This window comes from Protopterus annectens, chromosome 11.part0, assembly GCF_019279795.1.
Source record: "Protopterus annectens isolate FY-2018-M chromosome 11.part0, PAN1.0, whole genome shotgun sequence".
Classification (NCBI taxonomy): domain Eukaryota; kingdom Metazoa; phylum Chordata; order Ceratodontiformes; family Protopteridae; genus Protopterus; species Protopterus annectens.
The window spans coordinates 180,465,496-180,490,900 of record NC_056745.1 but is presented as its reverse complement, the minus strand read 5'-3'; the positions used below and the strand labels follow the sequence as shown (position 1 = coordinate 180,490,900).

The 25,405-nt window shown below is 40.2% G+C and overlaps 1 protein-coding gene across 6 annotated transcripts in view; it reads right to left on the bottom strand.

Annotated features, from left to right (window-relative positions):
- TSPAN9 (tetraspanin 9) overlaps nucleotides 1-25,405 on the bottom strand; it is a 2,052,609-nt gene that overhangs the window by 124,294 nt on the left and 1,902,910 nt on the right. For all 6 annotated transcript variants that reach the window (XM_044087579.1, XM_044087580.1, XM_044087581.1 and 3 more), the window contains one exon: nucleotides 6,658-6,759. In XM_044087579.1, coding sequence (XP_043943514.1) covers nucleotides 6,658-6,759 — 102 coding nt within the window. The remainder of the gene's footprint in view (nucleotides 1-6,657; nucleotides 6,760-25,405) is intronic.

Genomic DNA, 25,405 nt, shown 5'->3' with positions numbered 1-25,405 from the left:
CAACACAAGACAGAAGTAAAACATTACAGAATCAAGAAGTTCCAGGATGCAATGGCATTATAAACAAAGAAAGGAATTTCATTGCTTTAACACACTGGCATTATATAACAGCAATACTCATTTCCAGTTTGTGGGTAATGCTGATTTTCCCATGGCTAGCTTGCTAAGATGATAACTCAGACTGCACCCTTGCTAGATGCATTTTTGAAACAACTACCATTAAAGGATAGACCATTGGTATTTTTTCAAATAACCAAAGTAGTTTTCAGTTCTTAAGGTGATTATTACTGAATGCATTGTACTGTATAAAAACTTATGTACAGATCATAATTTTAGGGAAAATATATCTAAAGGATAGATTACATGGATTTTTTCCAAATAATTGAAGACATTTTCAATTTTTAAAGTAATAGTTAATGAATGCCTTACATCATTTAAACAATGATCTGCAGATCATAATTTTATAGTTTCGTTTGAAAGAGAGTTGGATTAGACACTGTTTTCAGAGGCTGAATTTAGACACTGATATAAATATTCTTCTGGATTGTATAAAGACAACAAATTCTCTGCCTGCTCTGGAAAAAGGTGCACCTGTTGTGAGTCACATGTTGTACTACATTAGAATTGAAGCTAAGAAATTCCAAAGATATAGTATTTAAAATAATAAAGTATGCCATATTCCTTGCTAGTTATTCAAATTTCTGGATTGGCTATGTGGTAGAGAGATAAGTTAAAAGATTGGACAGTGAGTGAGTGCGTGTGTATATATTACATGCTGTTACCTATGAATGTTTACTTGGATATAAAGACTGGACAGTGAGTGAGTGCGTGTGTATATATTACATGCTGTTACCTATGAATGTTTACTTGGATATAAAGACTGGACAGTGAGTGAGTGCGTGTGTATATATTACATGCTGTTACCTATGAATGTTTACTTGGATATAAAGACCGGACAGTGAGTGAGTGCGTGTGTATATATTACATGCTGTTACCTATGAATGTTTACTTGGATATAAAGACCGGACAGTGAGTGAGTGCGTGTGTATATATTACATGCTGTTACCTATGAATGTTTACTTGGATATAAAGACCGGACAGTGAGTGAGTGCGTGTGTATATATTACATGCTGTTACCTATGAATGTTTACTTGGATATAAAGACTGGACAGTGAGTGAGTGCGTGTGTATATATTACATGCTGTTACCTATGAATGTTTACTTGGATATAAAGACCGGACAGTGAGTGAGTGCGTGTGTAGTATACTACATGCCATTACCTATGAATGTTTACTTGGATATAAAGACTGGACAGTGAGTGAGTGCGTGTGTATATATTACATGCTGTTACCTATGAATGTTTACTTGGATATAAAGACCGGACAGTGAGTAAGTGCGTGTGTATATATTACATGCTGTTACCTATGAATGTTTACTTGGATATAAAGCCCGGACAGTGAGTGAGTGCGTGTGTATATATTACATGCTGTTACCTATGAATGTTTACTTGGATATAAAGACCGGACAGTGAGTGAGTGAGTGCGTGTGTATATATTACATGCTGTTACCTATGAATGTTTACTTGGATATAAAGACTGGACAGTGAGTGAGTGCGTGTGTATATATTACATGCTGTTACCTATGAATGTTTACTTGGATATAAAGACTGGACAGTGAGTGAGTGCGTGTGTACTATATTGCATGCTGTTACCTACGAATATTTACTTGGATATAAAGACCGGACAGTGAGTGAGTGCATGTGTAGTATACTACATGCCGTTACCTATGAATGGTTACTTGGATATAAAGACTGGACAGTGAGTGAGTGCGTGTGTATATATTATATGCTGTTACCTATGAATGTTTACTTGGATATAAAGACTGGACAGTGAGTGAGTGCGTGTGTATATATTACATGCTGTTACTTATGAATGTTTACTTGGATATAAAGACTGGACAGTGAGTGAGTGTGTGTGTACTATATTACATGCTGTTACCTACGAATATTTACTTGGATATAAATACCGGACAGTGAGTGAGTGCGTGTGTATATATTATATGCTGTTACCTATGAATGTTTACTTGGATATAAAGACCGGAAAGTGAGTGAGTGCGTGTGTAGTATATTACATGCTGTTACCTACGAATATTTACTTGGATATAAAGACCGGACAGTGAGTGAGTGCGTGTGTATATATTACATGCTGTTACCTATGAATGTTTACTTGGATATAAAGACCGGACAGTGAGTGAGTGCGTGTGTATATATTACATGCTGTTACCTATGAATGTTTACTTGGATATAAAGACCGGACAGTGAGTGAGTGCGTGTGTAGTATATTACATGCTGTTACCTATGAATGTTTACTTGGATATAAAGACTGGACAGTGAGTGAGTGCGTGTGTATATATTACATGCTGTTACCTATGAATGTTTACTTGGATATAAAGACTGGACAGTGAGTGAGTGCGTGTGTATATACTACATGCTGTTACCTATGAATGTTTACTTGAGGGTGCTCCTTTGACTGAGGAGTGACAGGGGTACTTGATGACCCAAAGGCAATGGTAAGGGGCACTTCATTTGACATGGGTAAAGGAAGATTGCAAAGGGCAAGGAGACATAGTAAGACATCCCACAGTATGGAGATAATGGTGAATGTAATGAGAGACTTTAGAAAAGATTATGCTAATAGTGGGAATGGTGACAGAGACTAAGAGGTGCTTTTTAACATTATATTGTCTTGGGGCAATCAGACATGGATGCATGTATATTGATGGAGAATTCTAGCACTACAATTACACTGATGATGTGAAAACAGGAGATTCAGGCTATAAGAAGATTTGGTATGCAAGACAGACAAGGTGAAGAAATTGGACTTTTAAATAACAGATCAAGTTGGGATGTGAGGAAAGAATATTGAAAAAGAAGAAGGGGATGACTACTTGACTTTAGGGTCTTTTATGAAAGAAGATGCATCCTGCCCATTTATTATAGACCTACATTTGTTTCAGGGTTAACAAATTAATGTTTAAAATGTATTATATGTTGCCCACTCTGTGCTCAAAGATATTAATTGAGAATGCCCTTTGATCAAAATGTATTTTATGGTGGCTATAAAAATTCTTAACTGCATTGTGGTAAGGAAGATAATGTTTGGAATTCCTATCAGAACAACTGATCATCTGGTGCCCTGTGCATTTCCTTAAACTGGTATCCCTCCCACTCACTGAAACTGTTGCAGGCTGACTGCTACAAATGCTATAAGCAGTTTGTTTGCAACAGTCCAATCAACACACACACACACGCGCGCACACACACACACGCACACTCACTCTTCAGCTGTGTATCCGCATTCAGTTGTGAAGCTGCAATATCTTTGTGACTTCATAAATCAGTGTTGGATCTGTACTCGTGCACCATCAGCATCTGCTGATCATGCACTCTGACAGCCGCCCCCTTCTCCCCACCCTGGTTACAGCTCTGGTTAGTATCAAAATTATGTTTATTTAGATTTGATTAACATAGCCATGTATGTTGAAATAAAGTTATTAAGTTTTTAATTACAAAACTGGAATGGATTCTTTAATTACTATTTATAGAGCTGTTTGTCACTGATGGTTCAAGATCAATAAAGAAGATTCCTTCCCTTGCCCTCCACCCAAAAAAGAGAAAACTGAGAATTAAACCAAAGAAAAACATATATGGCTGTATCTCTGACAGTTGCGAGAGGCTCTGCCTCAGGTCCTTTTAGACTGTCATCCTAATGATTGCATCAGTAAATGGAAGGAAAGAACTCTAAGGAGCCTTAAGCAAAGCTAACAGCTTATTGCCACTTATGAACATGTACAAGTGATGCTAAAACTGATTTTTTTGCACTCTTGACCTAAGATGCAACATTCAGGTCCATGACAGCAGATATACTGTGAGGGATCACCCAGATGTGCCTGTTACAATCATTCTCTTTTACAGAGGAAAAGAAAGGACATAAATCAGGGAAACTAATACAAGTTTATTTATTTGTTTACTCGTTTGTTTCTTAAGGAAAGACTGATAATACACGTTAAATAACCTTCTTAAATGGATTTTTGTGTCAGAAAAAGAGGAGCTGAGAAATGCCTAGAGGTACAGGTACTGGGACAGTGGGTAAGGGATGTTAACTCACCACAAATGTAAAGGACAATGCAGTCTAGCTGCTGTATTATGTTCCTTCATTTTGTAGCAGGAGTGAGACTAAAAATAGGAATGAAAATTCAGACTTTTGGCAGGCTAAACTAAAAAGAATAACTGCAGGCAAAAATGCACCAGATCTCCTGTGAGGGCTTCTGATCACAAATGTCAGCAGCAGTAATGAACAGTGGTGAGAAACACACTGACGTTTTTACAGTTGTAAACCTCAGCATATGACAACAAACTGAGTAGCCATTTCTGAAGCACACATAGGTGTAGACTGATGAAGTTCCTCATTTGAGCTCCGCTGCTTGAGATATCACTGACGTTCAGTATCTTTAAAATTACAACGATGCAGCATTTGGCAACAAACAGCTAACTATGCACAGATGAACACATCCATTCTGCACCACTCTTAAAAGTATTAACTAATTAAAGAAAACATACAATTAACAAGACAGAAGATAAAGGCCAAGCTAATCTCAACTTTTACTTAACTGTGATTTTTTTCATATATAGCTTTTACATGGTAAAGGCTTGGAAAATAACACTTGCTTTTAAAATGTAATGTTCACAATGGACAGAGCATCAGACCATGAACTTCCCCTTTTCCTGCTAACAGTACAGCTTCTGCACCATTTAATCTCATAGACTCATGTAGCACCATGACGTGAGGCTGCCACACTGAATTTGGAAACAGAGCAGCTGAGCATATGGAAATAAATAGACTGACTCAGTATCTGCGCCATTTACTGAGTAAAAGCCACCTCATTTCTATATTCTACTACTAAAGAGTTGCGTTACTAACTAAAAAATGCAAACCTCTTACAAGAACAATAAATACAAATCGGAACTGTGGATAGCAGCAAACTTTTGTGATTGTGTGTGTGCACACCTTTTTTAAATAAGACACCTATTAGCCCTTTAACTACTAACCCTTTTAATGAAGACTGTACCTGTCACTGACCATTTTGGGTTACCTTGGTCTCTTTGCATAGCTGGGAAACCACAACTGACCTGAAAGGCAGATAGTGTCAATTTAAAGAAGCATTATTTATTTATTTATTTATTTATTTACTGACTTTTTTTTTTTTTTAACAGGAAAAGTCCAACTGGGTAATAAATACCAATTTTCAACAAAGGACCGGGAAGAAAAACTTCATAGAGTTAAATAACATCAAATAAAAAAATTTGTACAAATCTAATTAAACAGCATATATAAGTACAGTTTGATAGTGGAATACATAGTATGCAATAAAGCATGAGAAGACATCAGTGATGTAAAAATATGACAATCAGTATACATATACAAAAACATGAGAAGCAAGTATCGTCTATGCTAACAAATAAAAATAAAAATAAAAAGATACAAGTCCACCCTAAGAAGGGGAAGAAGGCGGGTATTGAAAGGAACAGATAGTATGATGTGGGGTTAGGTTAGTAAGAATGTGAAGTGTTTGCTAATACAGATTATACAGATGAGGTGCATGGCCGTAGCCTTGAGTTAGTGAGAAACTAATCACAGTTTTATTAACTGCAAAGTTTGTCCCTTGATTGCTAATGTTTTAATGGCTAACAGACTTTCAAATAAGAGTTACTGAACCAATAAAATATAATGCCTATAATCGATCAACAAATCAGAAGCTCAGTGGTTCCGGGTACCACTCCCCAACATCTCAAATCAGGTATAAGACACTTATGTTTGTATATGTGTTTGAGTGTCAGGTTTCTAGAGATGGACTACATCTGTATGGATCCATTACCTTCTCAGTTCAGAGCTGATTCATAAAAGAAAACTAAGCTAATCCCGAATTTCGTTAGTGAATACAGGAACGATTCACATTGTTATGTCTACAGTCTCTACCTGAAGAATCTATCATAAAACAAAAAAACAAATGCAGTGCCATCAGGACTTGGGTTGAAAGTAAGACTGCTGTTCAATGCAATTCCTTCCGCTTTATGGTATGGTCAGATCAGAATCCAAATGCATTTAAGCATACTACAGCCAAACATATAGTAAAAAAAATTTCGTAATATTGTTGCTCGATTTCTGCAATCATACATGTCAGAGTTGGATCAGACTACCAAGTGCTTTGACTGGTTAGGTTAGTTATCTGCTGAGTGACTCAAGATTTGTGTAGCTTACCTCACCCAAGTACATAAAAGAAGCCATGTAATTTCTTAAATAAAATTACGAAGCACTTTTAGACAAGCCAAACAGCATACAACACTGTGTTAGGAAGGTAGCTTTTCTTGCTTTTAACTATCCCACAACCCCAAATGAATGAAGGAGGAAGAAGACACTGTCACTTGGTACATTAATTCAGGAGGGAGTATCACTACATGTTGGGCCACCCACAAAAGATTCAGAGGTCAGTGCTCACACTGGTTAACCTACTAAATCCCTGGAGATGTGCTTTTGGAGTGGACTTCCAAGTGTATGTGGATGCTATAACCTACTGCGGCAAAAACCATGAGACACTTGCCTCTGCTTGAATAATGTTCCATGCACTCTTGAGTCCGACATTGTTCTCTGTGTTGTATAGTGAGAGTCCTTTCTTCAGATCTTCTCTGGCATTGTCATCTACCTGTTAAAGACAGCAAAATAAAATATAAGTTCTGTACATGTACAAAACATTCTGAACTGCAGACATTAACATGCTAGTAAAAATGTACAGTTATATACTTGGAAACTGTGGTTTGCCACCACTCAGTTTGATTTAATACCTAACACTGAGCTTTCCTTGTCAGATAATAAAAAGGAATCTGCAGAAAGTGTTTAGCTCTTTTAAGCTAATGGTAATAATTACACACACCCAATATGTATGCACGTATGTATTCATGTTCATATTTATGTAATGACATGCCCCAAGACTGCATGCATTGATGTATACATATCTGCATGCACAGTGGTATATATGCCTACATTCAGTAGGAATATATAGATACATGCATGACTTTACACATACCAAAGTGTTTTCCCCTTTCTGCTACCCAGTACTTGCTTACTTACAATCAGAACCCCTTCTTTCCTTTTCATCCAAGATCACCAGGTAGTCATCAAGGTTTTCAGCTTAGGGTCCCCCAGTGGGAATTACAGGGCCAGGTCCTTTTGGTGCATGCACTATGTCACCACAAACCACAACACAAGGTGCTTCTTGGTTACCTTTGCATGCAGGGTGATACAGTGCATGAGGCATTTACACAGCCTGCATCAGATATTATCAGTGTGGGGTGCAGCGGCCTACTTCCACTGAGGATGTAGGGCACACACTCCCACCATTCCTGACCAGGTTTTCCGGCTCTGAGGCCATTAATCAGTCTTGGATGCAGTCAAGGCTTTATTTGTCAGAATCACACATCTGAATACTCCTTCCATATGCCTGAATGTATGCCTTCAGCTTTGCATAGATGGAGAGTTTCAAAGAAAGCATGACAGAAGGTTGGTGTGGAACTATTTAATACTAAAGTGTATGAATACTGATGTGTAAATCTGTTTCCGTGCAGACTAATTTTGAACTCGCAGTATATTTGGGGATTCCCCTTACTCTGTGGTACAGCTATGTAAGATTTACGTACACAGCAGGAGTGGGGGGACACCGTGCCATTTCAGAAAATGCGTTAATAGTTCATCAGAGAGTTTTGATTTTCTGCATTTTGTATCCAAACCACACATTAGAGTTTGCACATTTCAATACTGAACATTTCAGTGTTGACCTTCTGTCAAGCAGCTGTTTATAAGGAAGCTAAATATTAATCAATTAATGCACTAATTAAAATCACAAATGGCATTCATCTAAGATGGATAGCAGCGAATGTACTATTGACCTCTTCTGAAGCCTTAACAAAGCATCTTATGCAGTTGACCATGCAGTCCTTTTAAATAAACTGTGTAACATTTGTCTAGGCTTTCAGATGGTTCAGAAATAAGATAAACACAAAGGAGTGCTTAGGGAGCGGATGAAACATCACATCGTAATCTAGCTGTGCTAGCAGTGTGACAAGGATCATTATGGTCTGCCAACTCTTCTTTTCACCCTCTGTCCATGACGCAATAAAAGTGAAATGATGTATGCACTGTTTTAATATGCAAATGACAATCTGTTCATCTGTGTTGCATGACAGTATAAGTAGCCCCAGAATGGATATGCCACCTTGGAAATGTATCCACTGAACAAAAGAACAGGCATGTATTCATTTGTCAGGAAGAACAGTTAAACACCAGACTTATTAAAATTGCCATTCTTTCAGAAAAAAAAGCAAACTTACAGATCTCAAGTCAGAGTTCATACAAGTCACCCTCTGGTTACATAAGGAAAGTATGTGGTGTAAATGCATTTACCATGACAGTAGAAATTATTCATTACCCATGTGAATAAGGGACACATCAAGCCTCCAGCATTTGGCATAATGGTTAGTGTGTGTACCTTACAGATACAAGGTACAGGGCTTGATTCTTCCATGAGGTAATTGGCTAAGCTTAAAATGACCCACAAGGGCAGTTAGCCTAGTACTAATCCATGAGCCAATCAACATGGACACCTGGCCTTTCAGCTTTAATTCCAGAACTCTTTGACAGAGTGTAGCCAAACTCTTTTTACTGCTCAGAATATTTGTTCGATGCATGACTAAAAAGAAAAACAGCCCTCACCATTTTTATGTTTTTTTTTTCCCCATCTTTAGTTTGTAAAACCTAGGAGGATGGATTTGCATAAGGAAAAAGATCACAGCTCTGAAGGTCACATGGGGACCAGAAGGGTTCTAAAGGTACGCTTTTTAAGCACTGTCTTGTCTAATGGAAGAAATAAAAAAGGATAGGAAACACATAGGTGTAGGAGCTCTTCCTCTAAGAAGTTATAAAAGTAAGTCACCTTCAGGTCCTCTTCCACAACTACCCCAGCCGATGGAAGGAATGAAAAGTGCAACCAGACGGAAGAGGAAGTTTAATATTACATCAATCAGTCAGCCAGCCTTCTACTCCAACCTCTACAACTTACACAGAGTACATGACACAATCCTACTGTCTTTGGCATGCTTCATAAGGATTATTGATGCAATATTGTTTGTGTCTAAAGGAACAGTAACAGAATATTCAGCTAACACAGTGAGTAATGCTGGTAACACTGCAGTGGCAAAGCCTGCCCTACTCCTGGACTGAAAATCTAGCTTATAATGTTTAGAAAACATGTGTATGGCAGTCCAGGTGGCTCTTTGCAGACATTGTTGATGAAACATTCCTAAGGAAAGCTTTGGTTGTAGCTGCTGTTCTAATATAGTGAGATCTCACTTGTCCACCCCCCAATTTTTCCATTGTTTGCATAGCAAACAATAACGCAGTTAGCTAGCCACTTTGACAGTGTTTGGATACATCCTCTGTCTGGCATGAAATAAAAGGCTATTCAGACTGCTTGAAATCTTTCTGTATATCTCAGCTACCAGCGCACATCCAACACAGGCAATAGTCTCTCCCCTTTTCTACAGACTGGGATAAAAGACAGGTAACTATATAGCCTAAGTAAGTGCCTATTCTGATACAACTCTATGCATTAACAAGGGATCAGTTCTTATGTTTAACTTGACATTAAAAAGCATTTTCTAAGACTTTTCCACATCAACCTATCCATCTGCTAAGTGGCAGGAGGTTGAGAATGTGCTTCTAGGAATGCATTCTCAAAAGCATAAAAAATGCCTGAATCCAGGAGAAGAAACATCAGTCTTTGGCCTTCGATACCCAAGAGATAGTACAGTTGTGTACACTTACCATAAATGTGGATGTTCGAGCGTATTCACTTTTGCAGTCATTACATTTGGGTAATCCTGCTGGCAGGTTGCCCTCAGTTGGCCTGAATTCCAAAGTCCTGGGTCCTGCGTCAGCTGCTGTCACCCCTTCCCTGATGTCAGGTCATCAGGGGTATAAAAGATGCGTCAGACTCCTTTTTCTTTAGTTTTTCTTGCCCCAGATGTCAGGTGCCCCCTAAAAGGGTAGCCAAAATTTATATATATATATATATATATATATATATATATATATATATATATATATATATATATAAAACAAAATACATGCACCAATATAAACTATACCTTCCTCTACAAGCAAATACACCACATAGGTTGTATAAATCAAAGAAGGAAAGATAGGTTCCATCAAAAGAAAGGGGGATGGCGGGTGGGTAACCTGGACTGCAACAGTGAATACACTCGAACATCTACATTTATGGTAAGTGTACACAACTGTACTATGTTCTTCGTGTTTCACTGTTGCAGTCATTACATTTGGGTAGAGTCCCAAAGCTATGGTTGGGAGGCTGGAGCTAAACAGTGTTAAGACTGGCTATGAGGCCCTGCAGAACTGCAGTGGCAAAGCCTGTCCTTGATTTAGAGTAGAGTGGCAGATGAAAGTGCTTTGTAAAGGTGTGCACTGAACTCCAAGTAGCAGACTCTAAAATGTCCTTGGTTGGTACTCCCCTGAGAAAGGCTGATGAAGTGGCTGCAGCTCTGGTTGAATGTGGCCTAATGCCCTTGGGCACTGGCTTGCCATGGTGTAAGTAGCAGAAATGAATGTAGTGGCCTATCCACTTTGAAATAGTCTGCTTTGAGATAGCCTTTCCTTGTGATCCTGCAGCATATGCCACTAGTAATTGCTCTGTCTTTCTGAAAACTTTGGTTCTGTCCAAGTAGAATCTAAGCTGTCTGTGTATGTCCAAAGACTACAGAATTATTTCCCCCTTCTTCTGTGGATTTGGATAAAAAGTTGGCAGATGAATAGTTTGGTTAAGGGCCACACTGGACACCACCTTAGGCATAAATGTTGGGTTTGTCCTCAGAGAGACCCTGTCTGGATAAAACATTATAAAAAGTTCCACAGCCATGAGTGCCTTTTGCTCTGAAACTCATCTTGCAGAAGTTATTGCTAGGAGCAGAGCTGTTTTCCAAGATAAAAACTTTATATCAGCAGTAGCAGCTGGCTCAAAAGGTGGCAGGGTGAGTTTTTCCAAGACATAGTTAAGGTCCCATGCTGGCATTGGTGATCTCCTTGGAGGCCTTAAATTTTTGGCTCCTCTGAGGTACTGCTTTAATAAGGGATGAGAAAAGATTGGTGGCTCTGTATTGTAATGAGCCGAAATGGCAGAGGCATGAATTTTAATAGATGAAAAAGATAGGCCTTTGTCCAGCATCTTAGTTAAGTATTGCAAAATCTGAGGAATATTTGACACAGCTGTATCAGTTCCTTGTGCCTGGTTCCAAGCACAGAATCTCTCCCATTTTCCAGCATAAGATTTTCTAGTACTAGGCCTTCTGGCTTCCAAAATTACATCCATCACAGCTTTACTGAGAGTTATGTTTTGTATGACTACATTATCCGCCATGCTGCCAGGTTTAAAGTCCTGAGTTGGCTGTGCAGGATCTAATTGTTTTGCTGGGACAGTAGATGAGGTATTTTGAGGTAAGTTGCAAGCTGGGCATTGAGACAAGTTCCTTAGGATTGGATACCAGTACTGGCGGGGCCAGTCTGGGGTAATTAGTATCATTTTTGGCTTCTCCTGTCTGACCTTTAGGAGTACCTTGGGGAGGAGAGGCAGTGGGGGAAAGGCATACACTGAAAGGTTTTTCCAGCTGAAAGATAGGGCGTCCACTTTCCATGCTTGTCTGTTATAAATCCTTGTGCAGAATCTTTTTAGTTGGTAGTTGTGAGGGGAGGTGAATAGATCTATGTCTGGGCATCCCCATTTCCTTGTTATCGTGCTGAAGACTTGTGGATCCAGCTGCCACTCATGGGGATCCATGAGGTTTCTGCTTAGTTCGTCTGCCAGAGTATTTTTCCTTCCTGGCAGGAATTGTGCCTGCAGATGTACTTGGTAAGTCAATGCTGTGTACCACAAAGTCATGGTTAGTCTGCAAATGGGGTAAGAATGTGTGCCCCCCTGCTTGTTTATGTACCTCATGACCTTGGTGTTGTCTGTCTTTATGAGTAGTTGTCCCAGATGGAGTAGGTCCTTGAAGGCTGTCAGGGCATTTTGAATAGCTAGCATCTCTTTTTGATTGATATGTAGATGCATTTGGTTTGAGGTCCATGTGTCCTGAATGCATCTTCCTGCCATGTGGGCCCCCCAGGCATAATCTGATGCATCCGTTGTTAGTGTCTGCCTGGCAGGGGGTAATGTAAATGGCTGTCCCTTGTTTTGGTGACAAGCCTTTGCCCACCATCGAAACTCCTGTTACAGGCAGGGAATGAGAGTAATCATAGTTTCCAGGCTGTGGCAATGTTGAGTCCAAACACTTTTTAGGTGCCATTGAGGTTTCCTCATATGCAGTCTTGCATATGGAATTAGTAGGATGCAGGATGCCATGAATCCCAAAGCCTGCAGAATCTTTCTTGCAGATAACTGGGCCTTTGTTGCCAACATTTTGAAATAGGTAGTCAGTTGCCTTTGTTTGTCTGTCATGAGATAAACCATCTGGGCAGTTGTATTGAAGCTTGCACCCAGGAATATTATCTCTTGAGAGGGTACTAGTTTTGATTTCTTTTCGTTGACTGTGTACCCTAGGCATATTAGTAGTCTTTTCACAAATGCCAGATGCTGTAGAAGAATGTCCTTGTTCTCTGCTTGAATTAGACAGTCGTCCAAGTAAGGATTTATTTGCATTCCTCTTTGTCTGCAGAATGCAATTACTGGTGCCAGGCACTTTGTAAAGACCCTGGGCGTAGTAGATAAGCCAAAGGGCAGTGCAGAGAATTGGTAATGCATTCAGCCAGCCTTGAATCTGAGGTATCTTCTGCATAATTGTCTGATTGGGACATGCAGGTATGCCTCTTTTAGGTCTAGAGTCACAAGCCAAGCGTTGCCCAGCATGGGCAGAAGCTGCTGCAAAGTCAACATCTTGAATTTTGGTATATCCAGGAATGTGTTCAGAAGGGATAAGGTCCAGTATTGGTCTCCAGGTCTTGTCCTTTCTGGGTACCGAGAACAGTCTTGAGTAAAATCCTTGTCCCTGCTCTTGCTCTGGTACTTGTTGAATGGCCCCCATGTCCATGAGGGATGAGACTTGTTTTTGTGCCTCTGCCCATTGACTTTTTGGCAGATCTGGCCAGCTGTTTGCCTTTGGCAGGGTATGGAAATGGAACTTGTACCCCTGTGACACGATATTTAGAACCCACTTGTCCTGGGTTATAATGTGCCAATTTTGAGAAAAAAGTGCTAATTTTCCCCCTAAGGCTGCTGCCAGGAGATAAGTGCTTGGTGCAGGCAGGGGGAAGTCATTGGGACTGTTTCCTGTATGGTTGTGATTTGTCTTCTCCAACTTTGGAGGTAGAAGCACCCCACTGCTTAGACCTGTATGAACCCTGCGCCTGGGATCTGCCTCTAGGGCATCTGGATCTGCCCCTTTGAGGTCTGTCTGACACAGGAAAGGACCAATTCTTTGTTGGCCAGTGTCTACTAAACCTAGGTGGCTGTACTTGTAAAAAATCTTTGACAATTTGCATAGATTTAGCTTTGTCCTCCATTTTCTTTAACACCTCTTCTGCCTTAACACCAAACAAAGTATCATGCTGTAAAGGTGCACATAACAATTTAACTTTGACATGATCAGGAAGATTTTGTTCCTTTAACCAAGCATGCCTCCTAATTACAGAACCCATAACTGTGGCCCTGCAGGAGGCCTCCAAAGAATCAAAACCACATTGCAAAGTATGCTTTCCAACTTGTTCAGCTGCATGCAATAAATCCTGCATTTCCTTGTATTCTGCACATTCAGAGTTTAACAACATTTTCTGTTTAAGCAATGCCATGACATGTTGCTGATATTTGAGCATATGAAACGGACAGTTTAAGGCCCTTATAGCCAAGGTAGCAGATGTGTAAACCTTTTTCCCCCATCTATCCAGAGCCCTAGAATCTCTGTCAGAGGGGGTAGGGTTTTTTGCAGTGGAAGCCTTAACTCCTTTGGGACCTTGTGAAATAGTTTCTGGGTCTGCAGCAGGGTTTTTAAAAAGGAATTTATGAGAGTTAGGAACCCTGTAATATCTGTCAGGCTTAACAGGAGCTGGAGGTAAGGAGTCAGGGGTAAGACTAGTCTCCGAAAACACATCATCTACAATGTCTAACACAGGTGGAATGGCTAGTGGCCTGTGTTGAGGTAGTAAAAGAAAATCCCCGAGCCTCTTTTTAGATTCTGAAAAATCTTGGCTCTCCCAGTGGAAATGCTCCCTCATGGTATGCAAGGTTTCCCCAAAAGAATAGTCCTCTGGAGGAGAAGCTGAAGGTATAGATTCTTCAGCATCAGAATCCTCATGGGGAAAAGAGAATATTCCTGATCAGAAGAGGAATTATCAGAAATGGAAATCATCTGAAGATTCATAGTCAATCTCTTGCCTAGGCCTCTTATCAGGAGGGGGATGGGAACTCCTGATCAAGGTAATCAAGTCTTCAATCATTTTGAGCATCTGTTTTTTGGGCATAGAGGCCTGACCACGTGGCTCTTGAGTTTGTTTCTTTGCTTTAGTCTTTGCCTTTGAAGCTGAAGTCAGTTTAATGTAAAGATGTTTAGGTCTGAATACACCCTCAGAAGCCGGTGCCTGCTCAGTGGCTCCGGACCCATCTGAAGGAATAGTATCCGAGGCTCAAAACCTTGAGTTTCCAGCGGCATGGCCGACTCCATGTGGGAGTCGGTAGAGGCCTGCAACTCTAAAGTAGCGGGCGTCAGGGGCTGCGAAAGCCCCTCACTGAGAACCGGTGAACCGGCGACTGGCTTAGGAGAAGCTTCATCGTTTTTGGGCATCGGTTGTCTATCTCTCTCCTTTTCTTTGCGCTTTCTGTGAACTCCGGTAGTCGGATGGCTATCCGACGACATTTCTGGATAATTAAATCGGCATCCAAAATAGTTTAAAGCAAAATCATACCTACGCTTAATAGTGCATTGGTTAAATCTAGCACAAAACCGACAACCAGAAACGTTGTGATCAGGGCCTAGGCAAGGAATACAGTAAGAATGAAAATCCTTATGAGGTATTTGCTTTCCACAAGAATTACAATTATTTAGTTTTTATGACATCAGTCTGGAGCAAGAAAAAAGTTTCTCCAAGGAGTACTTAGCTTTATTGAAGACTTCGGATCTGAAACTTGAACACGAAAATCTCAGGAGTTGGCCGACTGGTACTTGCGAACTGCTTCTGCTTCGGGCACCGCGCGGCAAGAAAGACTAAAGAAAATGGAGTCAGATGCATCTTTTATACCCCTGACGACCTGACGTCAGGGAAGGGGCGTCAGCAGCCGACGCAGGACCCAGGACTTTGGAATTCAGGCCGACTGAGGGCAACCTGCCAGCAGGATTACCCAAATGTAATGACTGCAACAGTGAAACATGAAGAACATCTAGGTATTCTTTATGTGACTTTGCAACTCCCTTTCCTTCCCTGAACTTGAAATGCTCCCCTTATCAGATTTAAAGTTTCTCTGAAGGAGAATCCCTCTGGAATGAGAAACCAATGAGGTAGTCATTTTGATTTCTCCATCATAACGTAAAGAAGACATCTGCATGGAATACAATAGGCCATCTTTCTTCATGTGTGAAACTGAGTTGTCTGTGGGAGGATACTTGCTCTTTCTTTTTTTTCTGGGAGTGCAACTCCTGATGCTAACAGCTAGGCTACCTGAGGACAGATTAAGAACCAAGCAGCCTGCATTTTGTATCTTAATAGGGCACAGGCTGGGACAGCAACCTTCAGAGTGGGGTCAAGTCCTTAAATGTCAGCCTTGGAGCATCTGGAATGGAGGCTGTTTCAAACATGTTGGTATATGACTGGAAACAATAATTATAAAAGCATCATTTGACATAACTAAACCATATTGAACATAAACAAGTAACACTGAGAAGGCAAAAGATGCAGTTAACTAAGTATACATAGTTGTTTAGTATAGAATCATAATAAACTGGTGTAAAAAAATTATAAACTTCACTGGAGAGGCCAGGCTACACGTAACTCCACTAACTGTCCTGCCCATACTATTGTACTGTAAAATTGTCCAAACCTTCCTCTTAGAGAATGACTGCAAGACCTGAGGGAGTTCACTGAGAAACAGTCAGGTTAACAGCATGGAAACAATGTACCCATCACTGCCCTGACCCTGACTTGGCAGAGATAAACTCTTGTATCATATACAGACTTGACAGTCTGTGGTTAAGTATCTTGTACATACTACACCATATAAACTATGTAGGAATACTACACACACACACACACACACACACACACACACACACACACACACACACACACACACACACACAAACACAAAAACACACCTCCCCACTACAACTAAGTAACAGAGCTGCCAAGCTGAACAAGAAATTTCCCAAAGAATAGACTGAAATAGCTGACATAGCATTTACCACGGTAATTCCTGGCATCTTGAATAATTTCCCTACTGAAATTCAAAGCAATCTGGTCCTGAAATCTTTTAAATATAAGCTGGAGAAAGCATCTTACTGACCAGATGGTGTTCTGCCTGTTTTCATGTCATCTAAAGTGCATCTGCACTGTCCCCAAGTCTCATTACTTGGTAAACAAGGCTACATGAAGTTAATAATTCTGTAGACTAAGCACAGTCTGGATAAACGCTGGAAACATTAAGATCACCATTTCACATATTGCTAATGGTTTTACTTTTCGTTATGTCACTATATTATTTTGTTTATAAACTGTCAACTGCAGTCAGGAAATGAAGCATTCAACACCTCACTTTTCACACAAGAGATGGTCATAGAATAACTCCGCAGTTTTTTTTTTCCCCCTCCCACCTCTAGGGATGGAGTTCAATCATAACATGTAAAACAGAGTGCGTGTGTATACGTTCTCTCCATCTCTGTGAGTACCTTTTTCTGGCTATACCCATTTCCTCCTACCTCCCAAAAATCACACTTTCTGACTGGCTACTCTAAACTGACCTTACATAAATAATGTTTACTCTTGGCCCTTCTGTCTCAAGTCTGGAATGAAAAGGGTCTTCAAAGGATTACACTTACCCAGTTGAAAGAATGAAATGTTGCACTCCTTTTTCAACAGTGCTTTTTAATCCTCCACAAAGCATCCCTTAAAAGGGTTCTCAACAAAACAAAATAAACATTCATATGTCTGCAAATATAAACACATTTCAGTATATACATACATGTTTTATGTGTATACAATGTTCAGACTGTTTTCGTACGTGTGTATGTACGTCTGAAAGTATGTTTATACTCATGCCTTTGTGCACAGCTGAATTCCTATGGCTGTTTGTATGTATGATTATATGTATACATGTATGCAGGGCTGTACATGTCTACGTATATGCTAGTCTGTATGCTTGCTTATATTTACGATGGCATGCACATATGAGTACATTTGTCTGCATCTATTTATACCTATATACATGGCTTTGTATAAAATGTATATGTATGTCAGTATACAAGCCTATCTTTTTTATGTCTATATATGTATATTTTTATGTATATTTACACATATGCACACTTCAAACCACAGATCAAAAGGCAGAAGCTGAGCTTTGCATGTGAGCAGCATCAGACCTACAAAGGTGTTTCAGTACACATTTGCATATACACTATTGTTGTTATCTCAGAAGGAAGTGACAGGAACAAATATATTTATCTGGGGATGAAAAAGTATTCTGAAGTAAATTAACATTTGTCAGGAGACTGGGTGGAAAGATCCAGAAATCTTAAAGGCTATTAACATTTCGGATAATCTCTGATGAGCACTGTTGCAGTGGCCTGTACTTAGCACCTGCAAATGGGTAGTGATGGAATGTAGCAAATTTCAGTGTTAAAAGCTGATGCATCCCATAAACCAAGAAAACAGGAAAAAGATTTGTCCCTTCAGTGTGGAATTATAACACCTTAGCTGTACATGACAAGTTGGGCAAACATATCAGGCACTACCTTATAGACCAGACACATGTAACCTCAAAGTAACGTAAAAGAAACAGAATATAATGGCAATTTAGCATTTCAACCAGATGATTTTCCTAGCAAGGAATCAGATTTTCAAAGTAAATTTTATTGTTGATTAGATATAGAAAGTACTCCAAGCTGAACGAAATTAAGTTGCTTTGGTCCCTGTGCAAGATATAACAATGTACACATATTTTGAATGACATTAAGACTAATGCGTATTCAGTAATAATTAAAATATTAACACCACTATAAATTACCATAATTAGACAGGAAGACATTAGACAGTATTATACTAATAATAATAATAATACGAGTGAGTAGCCACCACGAGAATTAAGTAAACATGGCTGTTGAATTTATTAACATTTATTGCACAGTACAAATAAAAAAGATGAGTGCTTTCGCGTACTGCCAGGTACACTTCATCAGATCTTAAAATACATCCATTCAAACTTCCTTTTATATAAAAACAAGGAGGAATAATACTTTCATATTAACCAATTAATTAATTAATCAAGCAATTGCTTAAAATCACAATTACTTAGATGCAAATCTGCAGGCATATATTGCAATCACAGTTGCTCAAATACACTAAGTACTTCATAAACGCTCTAACCACAGCTGCAAATCTGCCGACATACACTACATCATCTCAAGAATATAATGTAAAATAACGCATTTAAAAAATGAAATAAATAAATAAATAAATATTAATAATCAATTAATTGTACATTTTATTTAGTTGTATTTTTAGTGTGTATTTTTGTTTAGGAAGGTGTGATTATTAATATTTATTTATTTATTTCATTTTATAAATGCGTTATTTTACATTATATTCTTGAGATGATGTAGTGTATGTCGGCAGATTTGCAGCTGTGGTTAGAGCATTTATGAATTATTTAGTGTATTTGAGCAACTGTGATTGCAATGTATGCCTGCAGATTTGCAACTGTAGTTAGAGTGTTGATGAACTACTGAGTGCATCTAAGTAATTTCTGATTTTAAGCAATTGCTTGATTAATTAATTAATTGGTTAATATGAAAGTATTATTCCTCCTTGTTTTTATATAAAAGGAAGTTTGAATGGATGTATTTTAAGATCTGATGAAGCGTACCTGGCAGTACGCGAAAGCGCTCATCTTTTTTATTTGTACTGTGCAATAAATGTTAATAAATTCAACAGCCATGTTTACTTAATTATCGTGGTGGCTACTCACTCGTATTATTATTATTATTATTACAGTTTGCTCAGTTTGAGTTGACGAGTGGACCTTTAGATATTTAGCGGCACCTACATTCTCCAACAGTATTATACTAGTAGGTATTGGAAGACTATGACTTCACATTGTGACTGCTTAGCAAGTGGCTAATATGCCTTTTAAAATTAGATGGGCTACAAATGCTTTTCCAACTTTGGTAGACAAAGACTGGTAAAGGTTTAAATTGCTGTGATAGTTTTTCTGTTAATCAAAAATTCTACATTTAATCACTGGAGACTGTGTACTAAAATGTTTTAAGTAACAGAATGGCACATCTACAAGCTATTTTTGCAATAACCAATATTTACACACTAATTAGTTTTCGGAAGATTCTGTAATTTGAACAGCAGTGGATGTTCTTTGGGTTTCACTGTTGCAGTCATCACATTTGGGTATTCTGCTTGCTGTAGCCCTCAGTCGGCCAGATTATCAAAGTCTTGGGTCCTGCATCGGTTGCTGTCTCATCTTCCGTGACATCAGGTAGTCAGGGGTATAAAGCATGCAGCCAATGCCATTACATCAGTCTTTCTTGCTGTACGGTGCCCGAAGCAGAAGCAGTTCGCAAGTGCGGGTCGTCCGACTCCTGAAATTTTCGTTTTTGAGTTTCAGAACTGAAGTCTTCAACTAAAGCTAAGTATCCTGTTGGGGAAACTTTTTCTTGCTCTAAACCGGCGTCAGTAAAAGTCAATAATTGTATTTCTTGTGGAAAGCAAATACCTCATAAAATTTTCATTCGTACTGTATTCCTCACCTAGACCCTGACCACGACATACCTCGCTGTCAGTTTTGTGCCTTATTTAAGCAACAAACTATTTGTCGTTGATATATTTACGCTTCTAAATATTTTGGTACTCGGTTCAATTATCCAGATATGTCTTTGGAAAGCCATCAGACTACTGACATTCCAAAAAAACGCAAAGATAAAGACAGAGACAGGCTGCTTAGGTCCAAAGCTGCCGACAACGCTTCTCCTAAGCCAGTCGACAGTTTGTCAGTACTCAGTGAGGTGCTTTCGTGGCTCATGATACCTGCTACTTCAGATTCGCAGGTCTCTACTGAGACCCATTTGGAGTCCGGTATGCCGCTTGATGCTTCATCTGTGGAACCTGCAGATGTCTCTACCTTGGAAATGGTCCGGAGCTGCTGTGCAGGCACCAGCTTCTGAGGGTGTATTCATCCTACTCACTTGAATATTAAACTGACATCATCTTCTTCTTCAAGGCCTAAAACTTGAACCATGCCTAGAAAACTGACGCCCAGACCGCATGGTCAGGCCTCTATGCCTAAAGAACAAATGATAAGAATGACTGAAGACCTTATTACTTTAATCAGGGGAAGCCAACCTTCACCCTCTAAGAGACCTAGGACTGAGTTTGCTTATGATACTTCTGACCAGGATTCTGAAATTTCTGTCTCCTCTGATGACCAGGAGTTACCCATATCTACCTATGAGGATTCTGATGCAGAGGACTCTATTCCCTCTGCTTCCCCCCCAGAGGATTTCTGTTTTGTTGAAACCTTGCATACTTTTAGGGAGCATTTTCGTTGGGAAAGCCAGGATTACTCTGATTCTAAAAAGAGGCTTAGGGATTTCTAACTCCTACCCCAGCACAGGCCTTTAGCTATCCCTCCTGTACCAGACACTGTTAGTGATGCCTTTTCGGAATCTAGTTTGGCCCCTGACTCTTTACCTCCTGCTCCCAGAAAACCTGATAGATATTACAGGGTTCCTGACTCTCACAAGTTTCTTTTTAAAAATCCTACTGTGGATCCTGAGACCATTTCACAGGTACCCAAGGGCATTAAGGCTACTACTGCCAAAAATCCTACCCCCTCTGATAGAAACTCCAGGGCGCTGGATAGATGGCCATCAGGGCCTTAAATTGCCAGTTTCATATGTTAAAGTATCAGCAGCATATTATTGGATTACTTAAACAGAAAATGATGTTGATTCCTGACTGTGCTGAAAATAAGGATTTACAGGATTTAATGCATTCTGCTGAAAAGGTTGGAAAACATACTTTGCAATGTGGTTTTGATTCACTAGAGGCATCTTGCAGGGCTGCTGTCACTCAGTCTGTACTTAGAAGGCATGCTTGGCTTAAGGAGCAATCTTTGCCAGATCATGTTAAAGCTAAATTGCTGGATGCTCCCTTAAATCAGGACCACCTGTTTGGCAACAAAGCAGAAGTTCTTAAAAAGATGGAGGAAAAAGCTAAATCTATGCAAACTGTTAAAGATTTCCTACAAGTACAGCCTCCAAGATTTAGTAGGCATTTGCCCTCTAAGAACTGGGCCTTTCCTGCCTCTTCCAGGCCTTCTCAGTCCAAACCCAGAACCAGCAGAACACCCAGGCTTCAGTCCCAGGGTATGCACAGGACTAAGCAGTGGGGGGCTCCCACTTCCAAATCAGGGAGTAGTAAGACTCCCCCCCTATGGTAAACTGTCTCAATGACTTAACTTTAAAACTTCCAAGCACTTCTCAACTGACTGCTCCTTTAGGGGAAAAAAATTGCTCTGCAAGCAAAAAACTGGGAGCTAATTACCCAGGACAAATAGGTTTTAAATATAGTTCCCAAGGATACAGATTTCACTTCCACACATTACCAACCCCAAACGGTTGGCCAGATCTATCCCCAAATCAGTGGGCAGAGGCTCAAAAGCAAGTACTCTCTCTCTCTCAAGCATAAAGGCTATTCAAACTGTACCAGAAGAGGAAAAAGGACAAGGTTTCTACTCAAGACTTTTCCTGGTTCCCAGAAAAGACAACTCATGGCGTCCTATCCTGGACCTGTCTATCCAAAACACCTTTTTGGTGATTCCAAAATTCAAGATGCTAACTCTTCACCAATTGCTTCCTATGCTAGGCAAAGATGCCTGGTTGGCAACACTGGATTTAAAGGAAGCCTACCTGCACATTACAATAAGGGAATCTTGCAGAAGATACCTACACTTCAAAGCAGGCTACATGCACTATCAGTTCTCTGCATTGCCCTTTGGCTTATCTACTGCGCCCAGGGTATTCACAAAGTGCCTAGCTCCAGTCATTGCATTTTGTAGGCAAAGAAATATTCAAATATACCCATACCTGGGCGATTGTCTAATTCAGGCTGAAAGCCAGGACATACTTTTGAATCATCTGGCATTTGTACAAAAGGTGATAACTTGTCTGGGGTGCACCATAAAAGAAAAGAAATCACATCTGGTTCCCTGTCAACAAATTATATTCCTGGGAGCAAGCTTGAACACACCTTCCCAGATGGCTTTCCTCACGCCAGAGAAACAAATTCATTTGACAACTTACTTCAAACTAATGGCCACAAAAACCATGCTATCTGCAAGGCAAATACTGCAAGCCTTGAGGTTCATGGCCTCCTGCATTCTACTAATTCCATATGCAAGACTGCATATGAGGAAACTACAATGGTATCTAAAAAGCCTATGGTGTCAACATCTCAGGATCTAGAAGCAATGATTCCTATCATACCTTGCCTACGGTTAGAGTTCCTTTGGTGGGCAGAGGTCTGCCACCAAAACAAGGGACTACCATTCACTCTACCCCCTGCCTCCCAAGCCCTAACAACAGACGCATCAGACTATGCATGGGGGGGGGGGGGGGGCTCATCTGGCAGGGAAGTGCATTCAGGGCAAATGGAACCCAAGTCAAATGCACCTGCATATCAGTCAAAAAGAAATGTTAGCTGTACAGAATGCTCTGACAGCCTTCAAGGACCACATTCTTCCAGGACAATTAATGGTAAAGATGGACAACACCACTGACCCATTCTTACCCCCTTTGCAGACTAGCCATGGCTCTGTGTAACACAGCCTTGAGCTACCAAGTGCATCTACAGGCTCAATTCCTGTCAGGAAAACTAAATACACTGGCAGACGAACTAAGCAGAAATCTCATGGACCTACACGAGTGGAAACTGGAACCAAAGACTTTCAACATGTTGATAAACAAATGGGGGAGCCCAGATATAGACCTGTTTGCCTCCCCCCAGAACTACCAATTGGACAAATTCTGCACAAGGACTTCCCACAAATAAGCTTGGAAAGTGGATGCTCTGTCCTTCAGCTGGAAAAATCTATCAGTTTATCCCTTTCTTCCTCTGCCTCTCCTCTCCTCTCCAAAGTACTCCTAAAGATCAAACAGGACAAACCAAGGATGATACTGATTGCACCAGACTGACAATGCCAACACTGGTACCCCCTCTTGTGCAGTGGGTCACTGCTGGCTCCATGACACCTGCCTCAGACCCCTACCCTGCTGTCACAGCAGGAGAGCCAGATTCTGCACCCTCAGCTTCAAACCCTGAACCTTGCAGCATGGCTAATTACCTAATTTCTCCATTACCATCCCTCAGTAAACAAGTGTTGGATGTCATTTTGGAGGCAAGGAGGCCTTGTACTAGAAAATCTTATGCTGAAAAATGGAAAAGATTCTGTGCCTGGAACCAAACTCAAGGGATGGTCACAGCAGTGCCCAATTTACCTCAGATTCTTCAATACTTAACGGAGATGCTTCACAAGGGCCTTTCTTTTTCCTCCATCAAAATTCACGCCTCAGCCATTTCAGCTCATTACAACACAGAACCACCCCTCTTCTCTCATCCACTGCTCAAGCAGTTCCTCAGAGGGGCCAAAAACTTAAGGCCACCCAGGAGAGCCCCAACTCCAGCCTGGGGCCTTAACTTTGTATTGGAAAAACTCACTCTTCCTCCTTTTGAGCCAGCTGCAAGTGCAGAGTTAAAATTCCTTTCTTGGAAAACAGCCTTCCTTTTAGCAATCACTTCAGCAAGAAGGGTATCTGAATTACAGGCCCTTATGGCAGTGGAGCCTTTCATCATTTTTCATGCGGTCAGGGTGTCCCTCAGGACCAATCCCTCCTTTATGCCCAAGGGGTATCCAGTGTGGCTCTTAATCAGTCCATTCATTTGCCAACCATCTTTTCTAATCCACAGAACAAAGGGGAAAGTACAGTTGTGTACACTTACCATAAACATAGATTTTCGAGTGTATTCACTGTTGCAGTCATTACATTGGGTAATCTGCTGGCAGGTTACCCAAAGTCAGCCTGATTAACAAAGTCTTGGGTCCTGCGTCGGTTACTGTCCCTTCTTCCATGACGTCAGGTCGTCAGGGGTATAAAACATGCAGCCGACGCCATTACATCAGTTTTTCTTGCCCCAGATGTCAGGTGCCCCCCCAAATGTGCAGCTATATATATATATATATATATATATATATATATATATATATATATATATAAAATTAGAAACACAAAAATATACCTCCAAACAAAAGCAAATAAACCAAAAAGGTTTTTAAGCATAGTAAAAAAAGAAGAGGTATAGTAAAAGAAAAACAGGGGGCTGGAGGGAGGGTAACCAGGACTGCAACAGTGAATACACTCGGACATCTACATTTATGATTAAGTGTACACAACTGTACTGTGTTCATCGTGTTTCACTGTTGCAGTCATTACATTTGGGTAGATTCCCAAAGCTAAGGTTGGGAGGATGGATTTATACAGCATTAGGACCAGCTATAATGCCCTGCAAAACAGCAGTGGCAAAGCCAGCTCTGGATTTAGAGAAAACAGGTAAGTGATAATGCTTGTTGAAAATATGAACTGTACTCCAGGTAGCAGCTTCTAGAATATCCCTGGTAGGAACACCTCTGAGAAAGGCTGCTGAAGTAGATGCAGCCCTGGTGGAATGAGATCTGATCCCCTGGGGGATAGGTTTTTCATGGTGCTTATAACAGAAATGAATACAATGGCTAATCCATTTAGAAATGGTTTGCTTTGAAATAGCCTTCCCCTCTGACTCTGCAGCAAATGCTACCAGCAGTTGTTCAGATTTTCTTCGAGATTTAGTCCTGTCCAAGTAGAATCTATGTTGTCTGTGTACATCTAATGGATGCAGAATCTGCTCTCCGTTGTTCTGTGGATTGGGAAAGAAAGTTGGCAAATGAATGGACTGATTAAGAGCCACACTGGATATCACCTTGGGCA